Here is an 11,418-nt window from a genome sequence, read left to right on the forward strand (position 1 = left end):
AGGTTATGGTATTTCAGAGGTCTGAAACAGTTGTTGAACTTAAACACCAAATACACAGCAACAGTTAGGCTGATTAGGGATAAACTTTTAGCCTTTGTTCTGAAGTTCCTTGCTTAGTGGATTTAATTCAGGCCTTAAATCTCACTTGAATATAACTTATTTAATACAGCAATTTGGGACCTCACTCTTTTTATAAGTAATGTTCAACTATTTATTGTGCAAATTAGTTTGTCTACAAACTCTAACCAACTCCTGATAATATTTGACATACTCTTCCATACCTGTGATAGTATTTGACCTTAAGATTTCTTTTTGTAATTATTAAATGTTTAATCTTTAGTAGTATCATTTGCACTAGGGAATATAGTTAAGCAAGAACTGTCAGTATTTTAAAAATGCTTTCATACAGTTTGCTCACTTTATCCATTTTTTATTTGCAGTTGAAAAATGAAGAAAAAGATACATATGAGGAAAACCTCCATTACCCTTTTCTTCTCATTTTAAACAAACACAGATAGAAGATGACACTTTTGCTTGTTTTAAGGTGGACTACTGAAAATTAATCCATATACATGGATGGCCAGGGAGTGGGGAGGGTTCCGTTCCCCCCGTTTTGTTGCTGAGTCATCATTAGAGAAATATTTCTAATCTAAATGCTGAGGAAGATACCGTGACTTGTTTCACGGTGTGTAAACTTTGAGACATCTTTTTTGTATCATTCTAGAACTTATTTTTCCAATTATATTCCAGCCTAAAACTGATCAGACTTCACATGTATGCATTAACAAAGGTGTAAAGCTGGCTTCCTTCTCTTTTGTGCCTTTAAACTTGCATGTACTTTGTTAATCTCTTTTTAAATGTTATTTTTGGGGTGTATTTGAAAATATGTGAATAATATACTTTGTGGGCTTATATAACTGGTTGTAAAGTAGTAAATGCATTCACATTTAATTAGTAAGGAAATAGTTGTCTTAAGATCTTTTAAAAGTGCACCTATTGAATGCTTGGATTTTTCTGCCTTTTTTTTTTTTTTTTTTAAATTCCACTGTTGATTTTTCTGTCCATGATTGAAATGTCCTTATTTGCTTCAGTGTTGAAGGCTTTTTTTATAAATGTGTGTATATATGTTTTTTTCCAGCAGGACTTTTCCTCCTGTAGATGTGTAAGGAATTATGCATCAGACAAAAGCCTCATAAACTGACCATTTGTCCTTTGGACACAATAGCCTGCCCAGCCCCTCTGCTCCTCCTCTCCAATTATGTGTGATTAGTCTCAGTGTGTTGTGTCAAGAAGGGGGAGTGTGCTGAGTGCTTATTATCTGTTTAGGTACAAGAAGAGCACATTTAGGTTCTGACTATGAATGGAAAGTGAGCCTTTATCAGGACTAAAATCTAAATGCTACTATCCTAGAAATCGCTTTTTAAAAAATACATCCTTTTCTGATAAATTCCGAGAAACACTTAACAACTAAAGGATTTTGTACTGTAATCAAACTATCTTCCTTGAATTAGTTTACACTGTGATATATTGTGGCCCAAGTATTTGATAAACATTTCATGTGACTTTTCTTTTACTGGGAGAGACAAAAATCCTACAAAGAAACAGGAGCAATTTCTTATTTTCTTAACAGTTTAATAGACCATTTTAATGACTTCTCAGAAAAACAACCTGGATCACTAAAGAATCCTCTATAGTCTCTTAAACCACAACACTTTTTAAATTATAAAAAAAGAGAGAGAGGCAAAGACCATGACTAAGAGAAGGAGGTACTAGATGCAACGAAGTGTAGAGGATCATGCTGAAATACATTAATTAAAAGAACTGCAGTTTGGCAATAAGCGTTCTTCCATATTTAACAAATTGGGCAGCATATAAACCACAAGCTCATGAAAGTCCCTTTCTCTTTGCTCTTCTTCTCAAACAAATTTCTTCACTACTGGTTTGCATGTCCTTGTATTCAATACTTTTTATGCTCCATTAGAGCACCTAGATGGATCTCAGAAGGCATAGGTCAAGTCGCAGTTAGATCATACATTTCTTTCTCACAAAAACTTGAATTGCAATGCCAAGTGATGGGCTAACATCACAATAACAGCAATTTATTCCTCTTTTGATAAAAAGCAGCCTATTCTCAGTGTTAGATAAAGACCAGGGGCAATGCAAACCAACCATTTATGCTAGAACTGAGTAGTATGTCTCCCCTATAGCTGGTATGAGTTTCATATTCAAACTCTCGTTGGAAGATACTTGTCTAGTAAGAAATCAAAAACATTTAGGAGTAATTTAAAATTGCAGTGAAAGTGACTTTAGTTTAATTAGTTTTGTTTTGTTAGTCCCCCAGAGCAGTGCCTTTGTTTTCTCTAAAAACATGTACAAGGAAATCTTTATAATCAACAAAGGAGTGTGAAAAATAGTGAAATATTAAAATTTGTGAACCTTTTATTTTTGAGAGGCCTTGAATGTCTGCTGTACAATAATCTAATAAAGATTGTTAGTTGCCAAAAATAGAACCAGTGTCACTGAAAATTGTGGTTTTAGCTCTAAGAAGAAAACAGTTTTACTCAAATTAGTAGCTGATAATTGCTTTTTATTTCTTTAGTGTCTGTCGTTTGAGTTGAAGGCTTTGCACAGGTGCTGCCATCCCTAAAGTGTGTAATTGATGGCTTGTTTACCAAAGATGCATTTAGGCTTCATCCTGCAAACTCACATTGGAGCTCCACAGGCAGTAAAGTTACTACTCATCTACATAAGTGTTTGCAGGTTTGGTCCGTGTAGATATTTTTAGAGGTATATAAGCAAGCTCTCTTCTTGATTTTTTTTGTTTTAAAATGGGTATTGAAAAGTCACAGATCTAGTATTTACTGTATATGAGGCACTAAAAATGTTCTTTTTTAGAGACATCTCTCAGAGTCCCTCATGTTAGTAGAGACTTGATTAATTGTTTCTGAGCTCTTAAATTTTAATAAAAATACATTGTTTATTAATATATCAAATATCTTTGCTAAGAAAAAGTTAAGCAGTTTATCGAATCATGCTTATAAAATGTATCAGAGCCTTTCATATGATGTGCTTTAACTAGTCTCTGATACTTGGCATATTTTTAATGTGTTCTGTAACAGAATATTGAGCTTAATTACTTTGTGTTTGCAAAGCACTTCGAAGATGAATGACACTGTGCAAGAGCTATGCTGTCTTCACTGAGAATGGAAATGTTAGGCTGATGCAAGTTTTCCTTCAGGTATGTTGGTAGTTTTTAGAGCAACATTGTGTCTTCCTGCTTTCTTAGAAAAACAGCAGAAAGAAATGATCTTCTTGTGGACATCCATTCCCCTGGGCACAGCTCTAATGCAGCTGGTGCCACTGGTGGTGAGTTGTGATCTTCAGAATATAAAAGACCAAGAAAAAAATGTTCTGTTTCCTGCTGTGAGATCTGGCAAAGGCTTTCTTAAAAAATACAAACTAGTTCTATCTGATAGCAATCTGGAACAATGGGACAAATCTTTCCATTTGGGAAATAAGTTTGATTTGAAATGAAAAAATGTCTTAGGAATGTGAGATGAGGCAGGAGAACTTACTACCCCAGGTACCAGTCCAGCTGCAAAATCCTTATTAGACAAGTCATTCACATTTTGCCTGTGGCTTAATGGCTACATGTTTGCGTGAGGAGGGAAGCAGGATTAAAATTGTTCCCCCCATGAAAAGCATCCTTACATCTTAAGCCTGGCTGCATACGGTTTATCAAGTGTTATATCTCCATTACAACTCTCCTTCGCTGTTCCCTGAACAAAAGAGGATGCAGTGGGTGGAGCTTTTGATCCACCTCTTGATATGGCAGGTGGCACAGCTGATATGGCAGGGGGAAGAGGGGAAAGGCAGCAACACATTGCAAGTCAAACAGAGCAGCATTTTATTACCATCTTTCCCCCGCCCACCCTAATGCAAGAGAGGAATAACCAGGTCCCTGTCTTTTCACAGGGCAAATTATAAATGCATAGTTTAGCCCAGATTTCATTATGCGTGGTTTTCTTCTTCTTTAAATCAGGGAATCAACAGTGATGTCAAACTGCAAATTCCTTTAACTCTTGTGAAATGTTTTGAGATGCTGGTAGAAGGTGCTAGGACAGCATGTACTGGCCATTATAGCTAAAACATTTTCTGTGCAGCGTGGTCATCCCATGTTGTTCCCTCAGAAAGAGACAATTTTGTTGCTTTCTATCTTTTTATTCACTCTTTAGATTCTCCTGAGTCTTGATTGAGACCGTTTGTCATGCCTTCACTGTCACAAATCAGTAGCCTAACATTGGTTGTAAGCACACCAGCATCTTTTGAAAGATGGTTTTAAAAGCTGATTTTCAATATTATTCTCATCTGCACTGCCAGAGCACGCACTTAACCCAGGCAAAATGAGTGTACCTTGATGCAAAACCCCGTAAAGCTAAAAGAAAGCCAATACATGATAGTGAATTTGCAGCTGAATGTTTAAGTAAAGGGGAGGACCCCCGCAAATCATGCCCGTTCCTCCACAAGGGAACCCGAGGCACAGACAGTGTTGCTGTCTCACTTGCCTTGAGGCATTTAGAAAGTAGCCAATATACTCTAGAACTGACCCCAGATTTTGTGAGACCAAGTGCAGCATCTCCTCTGCAAGATCCGTCTCCCTTTCTGACCTGTGGACTCACTTCAATCAGCTGAATGTAACAAACCTAACTTTTCTTTCCCATTTTTAAAGGGTTTAGCTTATTAAGGCTCCTTGCTTAGTCAGCAGCTGGCTTACTGCCAAAAAGCCCAGCATATTGTTGTGGCTGGGTAAAAGCTGGATATTTTCCATGTCTGTGCAACAGCGGCATTGGATCTTCATTGTCTCCCTGTGTGTAAAGTGTGTGGCAAGTAGAGGGAAGATGCACGGAGCAGTAGTCCAGATGGCATTCCACAGCCTGAGAAGAAACATCTTGACCCTCGAATCTGGGTTAAACTCAACAGATGCCAAGCCCCCAAAAACAAAGAGCTGTTGTGGCTGACGACAGCAAAGGAGCGATAGGCCTTCAGTAACAGAAAGTATCTTATTTTGGATGCATTTCCCTGCAGATAACCAACACACTGTCACTCGTAGAAGATTGCTTATTAAAAACAAGCAAAAAAAATAATGGTACTCTGCCCTAGGCACCGTTCCCCTTCAGTCGTAAAATGTTGCCCCTGGGTGATGGGTTATGCTAGCAGAAAAGGATTTGAACATTCAGCCTGTGTTGTGCCCTGCCAGAGCCTGCAAGCTAAAAGGCCTGTTATTTTTTCCTGACTCTGACTTCAATTAACGTACTTTTAAAATGATTAAACATATCATGCTGTGACTTCTAAAATGTCAACAAGCTTCTAAACTTGGGAGACAGGAATGTAATAAAATAGGTAATAGGAGATTCAATAGTTAATAGAGGCCCTGAAGTGTGAGTGTATACAGTAGCTGTATATTGGAAACTGTGCGAATGAAGATGGCTTAGTATTGCAAACTGAGGAAGAAAATTGTTTTTAATTAGCACCTTCATAAGAACTGCTGATTAATACTGTTTGGTTTGGTGAAAAGCTTTCAGCTGAGTAATTTGTACAGCCATTACAACAGTTTTGTTAGACCAGGACTCCTGTTGTTAAACACAAACAGCAGATGATAATGGTGGAAGATGAGTTTGTCATGTAACAATTTACCTTATTGAAAAAAGCTTTATATAAAACCCAATACAGTAGGTACCAGCAGAAATCACATATTTTAAATCCTTTCAAGATTGCAGTGTGCAATGGTAGTGTGTTTTTTCATGGACTAGAAACAGATTTTATATCATTTATAAAATTATATATACAATTTAAAGGTGTTGTAGCATGGACAAACCACTTTACTGGTAATGCTTTACATCAGGACAGTAAAGTGCTGGTATATTCAAACACTTCCTAAGTATACAAAGTAGGTCTAAAAATTGAAAGGTAATTAAGTAATATTGTTCACATGCAAATGCCTGTTTGTGCATTATGTACTGAAATTACATCTGGTGTTTGTGCAATGTCTAGCATTTATACCTAAGGCTTTAAGGAGATTTCTCCCAGGTTAACTACTGTTCACTGCTTTTGCTTACTGTTCTTTTCAATTGACAACAAAAAATTAAAACCTGTTATCCATGTCTCCATAATACAGGAGCATATGTATTTTAGTGGTCCAGATAGGAAATTTAGTGCGGTCTGTAGAAACAGAGGGATTTTATTAAATGTGGTAACAATGAAGGAATATCTGCACTAAATTATGACGCTAGCAAGGATGGTAAGATCTGTAAATTATTGGAGTGCTATAATAGAACATGAGAGTTTTCCTTTAGACAGGCCTTCGGGGTAATAACAAGGGTTGAGACTCACGACAGTGCCAAATAAGCTTTAGACAGCATAATAGTCTGCAAAGAAAAGCCACAGAGCACTAATGTAAAAGAAGAGCTGTCCACCACATGCAGTAAAAATCACCAAAGGTCATTTTATGGTAGCAATTGTGACATAAAATTGGTGGTCATGCTACATGTCTAATACTCAGCACAGCTTTATAAATGATGGGCCCCTAGCGATGGCTGTCATTAAGTGCTTTCATCATAATAAACTTTAAACTGTTGGCTTTATGAATCGCCAGCCAGCTTCAGCTGTTCGTTGGATGGAGCTTGCAGTGCCTTAAGTGTGACAAGGCCTATTAGGAACTGCAACCATGTTTCAAGCGTACTTGGCTTTCCCACTCCTGGGGTGATTGCTGCCTATTAAATGGCATCTGGGAAGATTTTCCTCCAGCAATCTCTGATCAAGAGCTTTTTTGGGCTTTGACCTGCATTTCCTTCAAGACTTTCTCTGAGGAGTTTTATAAGAGCAAAACTCCAGAGGATTTATAGCCACTTCTGATTAATACCTTTTCAGTTTTTCTAGCAACTCTCCCACTGCTACATGGAGAAAAGCTTTCATTGTTCCTAAGGTGCTTATTTGTGACCTTTTCTCTGCTTTCTGATTCCCTCTAACATGTTCTCAGTGAAATCCTTGGTGTGCAACCAAGACAGTTGCTGAAGTTGCTGCAGCTTTGTGTGGAGTGGCTTTGATAGTTAAAAAATAAAATTAATTTAGAAGGGACTCCTCCCATTTTTATTTCAACAGTTGTCTCGCAACTCACGAGTAACAATTAAATGCCAACAGTACCTATTCGCTATCCTAAATAGTGTGCATGCTATCTAAGGTAGAGAAACTGCTAATTCCTTTGGACTCCAGCTGAGGGGAATGCAGCTGCATAATTACAACAGAATTTTCTTCCTCAAACCGTGCCTCTCAAATCCCTGCGTGAAGAAACAGCTTCTGCAGTCCATTCATAGACGGGGAAGCGAGCTCTGCTGTAGCAGGGCCACATTCTTCCTTCCAGCAGCTTCCTCTCTTTGTAAGGAAATTGCCCCAGCCCCGAGTTCATTTGCCGTCCCTCGCTGTGTCGAGACGGCATAGACAGAGGAGCAAAACCCAAAGTGTTTACAGCTTTAAAAAGGTCACACCAGCACCCAAAACTCACAGCCATCTCACTGGTGCAGCGGGTCTCAGTGGGAGACTCCTCGGTGTGCAGGCTGCCGGGAGCTGAACCCGCGCACAGCTTGGCGCAGGCTCGGGGTGCAGCCCCCAGGGTGGCACATTCCTGAAGCCCAGAGCACACCAGGGATAACTATACTGCTGAAATATAAAGTTGCATATAAAGATTTCATGAACTAGATTATATTTTCATCACCCTTATGCATATGAAGTCTTTTAATTTCTATAAATCTTACAGTGACTTAGAATTAAATTGTATTAGTGTGAATAATAAATGTTTAGGGATCACTCATCTAAGAACTTGTAGTATTTAATTTACAAGGACTATACATTTTTCAAATCTCTTAACAAGGAACTTTAAGCACTTCTTGAGGTTTTAAAAAAACAAAAATGGATCTGGAAAGCAAAAATGCTCTATTTTTCCCGGGATCCTGAATGAGTGACTCAGGAGGTATTGTAACTGCAAAAGCTTTCTGTGTGTAAGAACCTGGCTAATACTCTTATTAGCATCTTTTTTAATCCAGGTAACATAATAGTCAAAGTGTCAGATGAATGTCTCAGAAGTGGACCATTAAAAAATAAATTGCGAAACCTTTGAGAGATTAGCGTTTGAATCCAGCCAGAAGCTCCTTAAGGTTCTCGGCTGTGGATCAGAGCCCTTAAAGCATAAGTTGCTATCACAAACCACATCAGCCTCCAAGTTACTCCGAATGAGAAGACAGTAGCCACAGTTATTAGCCTTAGCTCTAGACTTGTTTCCTCTGGGAAGCAAATATACAAAATGAGATTTTCATTGTGAAAAGAGGTTTCATTTTCTGAAACCTTTCATTTCTAAAGAAGTTTGAAAAGCAAACAATAAATAAAGTACACTAAAACAGTATTTTCAGGGTATTTATGTTTTAATTCATAATAATGACAGTTAGCCCTTAAACAGGGTAGTACTTTGCGTATTCAACATGCTTTTTAGAGTCATTACTCAAATAGCACCATGGGCTGATACAAGAAGAAAAGGTTTACCTTTTCCCACATCAGGAAACTGAGGCAAAGAAGTGAAGTAACACACATAGGAAGACTCCACGGCAGGCAGAATTGCATCTATAATGCAAGGCTCATTCAATGACAGTGCTTAAACAGCAGACCTTCATCCATCTGTCAGACTTTATTTTGTGCTAGATGTTGGCATACCCCAGGAACTGCATTTTTTACATCATCAGATATCATTTGAAATTCCTTGAAGGGATTATTGTTCTTTCTGATGGATGGTACCAGTACTGGATTTTTCAACTGCAGTACTGAAATACAGATAGGGACCTATGATGTATGAGAAGTATTTTAATTTGTCATCTCCCTTCCTGTAATGCATTTTAGCAGCAAGCTCCTCATTTTCAAGGGATGGGTAAGAGCACTAAAGAAAATATGTAGAACTTTTTGTCATATTTCTACAGGAGAAAAAGACTCTTTATTTGTTTGGAGGGAGCACTGGTGATTGTTCCTACAACTTCATACTGGTTTACTGTTTCTACTGTTATGCTGCTTTTCAGGGGTTGGGGGGGGTGCTTAGCAGCAGTGGGTCTAGATTAACTCTTTGCTATCTCGTCAGAAATCTACAGAAATGGGTTTGGCCATTTTTTGAGACAGATACTTCCACAAGTCTGCAGGCAGTTACTTTGCTACTAGAAGCTTTAGGGATGAGGACCACACTTAAACCATTTTGCAGTGTTAATTTCCGAAGGTCCATGTGAATCACAGTAAAGGCATTAGTACTGTGTAAGCATATTCAATAATTGATGCAAGCAGTTAAAACAATGACACAACAGGAAGCAAAGTGGTGATTTAACCTTTCCCAGTACAGGGAACACTGGCAGCTCAGCAGATTACTACAGAAAGGGCAGGTGTTTTTGTCACGACTCTACAACAGCTTGTGCCAGGTTAGGTGCATCTGTGCTTTTCCATGCCCTCCCTGCAGGCAAGGGACTGCATGGGGAATGAAAAAGAATCACGTCACAGGCACCAACATTCTGGGCATCTGCCAGCTTATGTAGCGAGGTAGAAATATTAGCAAACACGTGGGCAAAGAGTCCATTATGGAAATAAAGGGCATGGGAGAGCACAGAAACAATGAGCCATATTTTACAGTGGTTTATGGGCTGTGCAGAAAAGAAATGGGAAGAGACCGAATTCTCCTCATCTGAGGGGGAGATACTCACCACGACAAAAATCATTTGGAAAGGTGTTCAGCTCAGTTAAAAGGCAGCCCTTTTGAAGCACTTTCAGAGTTATTTTCAGCTACGAGCAAAGCAGAGGAATATTGCCACCAGGCAGAAATTGCAGCCAAACAATGATCGATGAAAAGGATGCCTACTGCTGAACCCCAGCCCATTTCAGATCACTTTTGGCCTGCTCTTTTCTTTGTTGTAAGGCCCCATTATGGCAATAACGATTGCAAAGCATGGGCAGCATCCCAGCCTGGTCCTCCATGCCAGGGCAGCAATGGTTGGAGGCTTGCCTCTGAGACCCAAAGGGCTGCTTAACAGCACGGGGCAGGCTCATCCTATCTTGGGTCATGGTGTTCAGAAGGCCTTACTTGTGCCCAAAAATTAGGAGTGAGAGCAAAACAGTTTCAGTTAGGTTCATCACAGAAGAGGGATGGAGCATAATCCTAGCAGGCATGAAGATCAGTGAGACAGCACACCGGCAGGCAGAAAGGCAGAAGATAGGCCTTGCAGAGGAGCAAGACTGGTGTGGCGAGGGGTGCAGGTAAGACTGAATGGCTTAAAAACTTCTCCAGAGTGAACGTAATCTGTACACTTTTGAAACTTTCCTGTGCCCAATAATCACAGGCGCAGGAACCTGTAGAACACAGATCAGCGTACGTTGGGGAGCCCCTCCTTGTACTGCAGTGCATCCATGGGACCGTGCTACGTGTGTGCACTTGCCAGGAAAGGTAAAAACTGAAGGAGCAGCAGGGCACGCCAAGTGCTGCGAAACCTCAGCCTTGTGGCATATTTGCTTGCCTGGACTCAAGAGTGCAGTGTAAAGGCAGGGTATGATTCTACATGACCTATGGTTTTGCCTTCAGAGCAATCTACCTCATGCTAATGAGGTGATTAGGAATGTGTTTTCCCTAGGTAACCACTCTTGGCAGCAGGCAGGGGGCATTTTGTGGCCATACAGCCATGCTCTTATTGCTGCTGGATGGGATTCCCCTGTCCCAGAGTCACCATCCTTTCTACCTGGTACTCCAAAGCACAGCACTTCCCACCTGTGCCAAAAAGGGTCAAGCTGAAATAGCACTTGCATGAACAGTTCAGATCATTGTACAAGCAGATATTTGAGTTGCAGAAGCACTGCACATTTTCCTACTGCTATTTAGAGGCTAATGTGTGCAGCCTTAACAATAATTTGTATATTCATCCATTCCAGTAGCTTTGTTCCTGCTGACTTCTATCTAAAAGGTGACATAATACACATTTTATGAGCTATAGGACAGTTATGGCTTAAAATTAATCCATATGTACCAGAACTGGGGAAAAAAAAGAATTTTAAAAGATCTCAAACAATTCATATTCCCCTTTGCTGATTTCTTACCTTTTCATAGCATAGAAAGAAGAATAAATTTAATGCTTAATGATGGATCTGTGCATATTTTCATTGTAGGGAACATGGAGAGAAATCAGAATATTCAGAAATCTGTGAGCTGGAGGACAGCTTTTCCCAAAGTGTTGAAAAAGCCCTTTCAAACGATGAAAGAAATTTCACTTTAAACATTTTAAAAAATATTGATGTAGCAATGTGGTGCTCTGCAATGCATCTTTTATGCTTGAAGCAGTGTCATTGGTATATTGC

At 39.2% G+C, this 11,418-nt stretch overlaps 1 protein-coding gene across 3 annotated transcripts in view; it reads left to right on the plus strand.

The window, feature by feature from the left end:
• The window catches only part of CAMKMT (calmodulin-lysine N-methyltransferase), a 227,313-nt gene extending 224,806 nt beyond the window's left edge, over positions 1-2,507 (plus strand). For 2 of the 3 annotated variants that reach the window (XM_030034668.2, XM_030034667.2), the window contains exon 11: positions 441-2,507. In XM_030034668.2, coding sequence (XP_029890528.1) covers positions 441-518 — 78 coding nt within the window. In that variant the 3' untranslated portion in view covers positions 519-2,507. The other variant, XM_030034669.2, reaches the window with a different exon arrangement.
• The last annotated feature ends 8,911 nt before the right edge of the window (positions 2,508-11,418 follow it).

Source organism: Aquila chrysaetos, chromosome 13 (assembly GCF_900496995.4).
Source record: "Aquila chrysaetos chrysaetos chromosome 13, bAquChr1.4, whole genome shotgun sequence".
Classification (NCBI taxonomy): Eukaryota; Metazoa; Chordata; class Aves; order Accipitriformes; family Accipitridae; genus Aquila; species Aquila chrysaetos.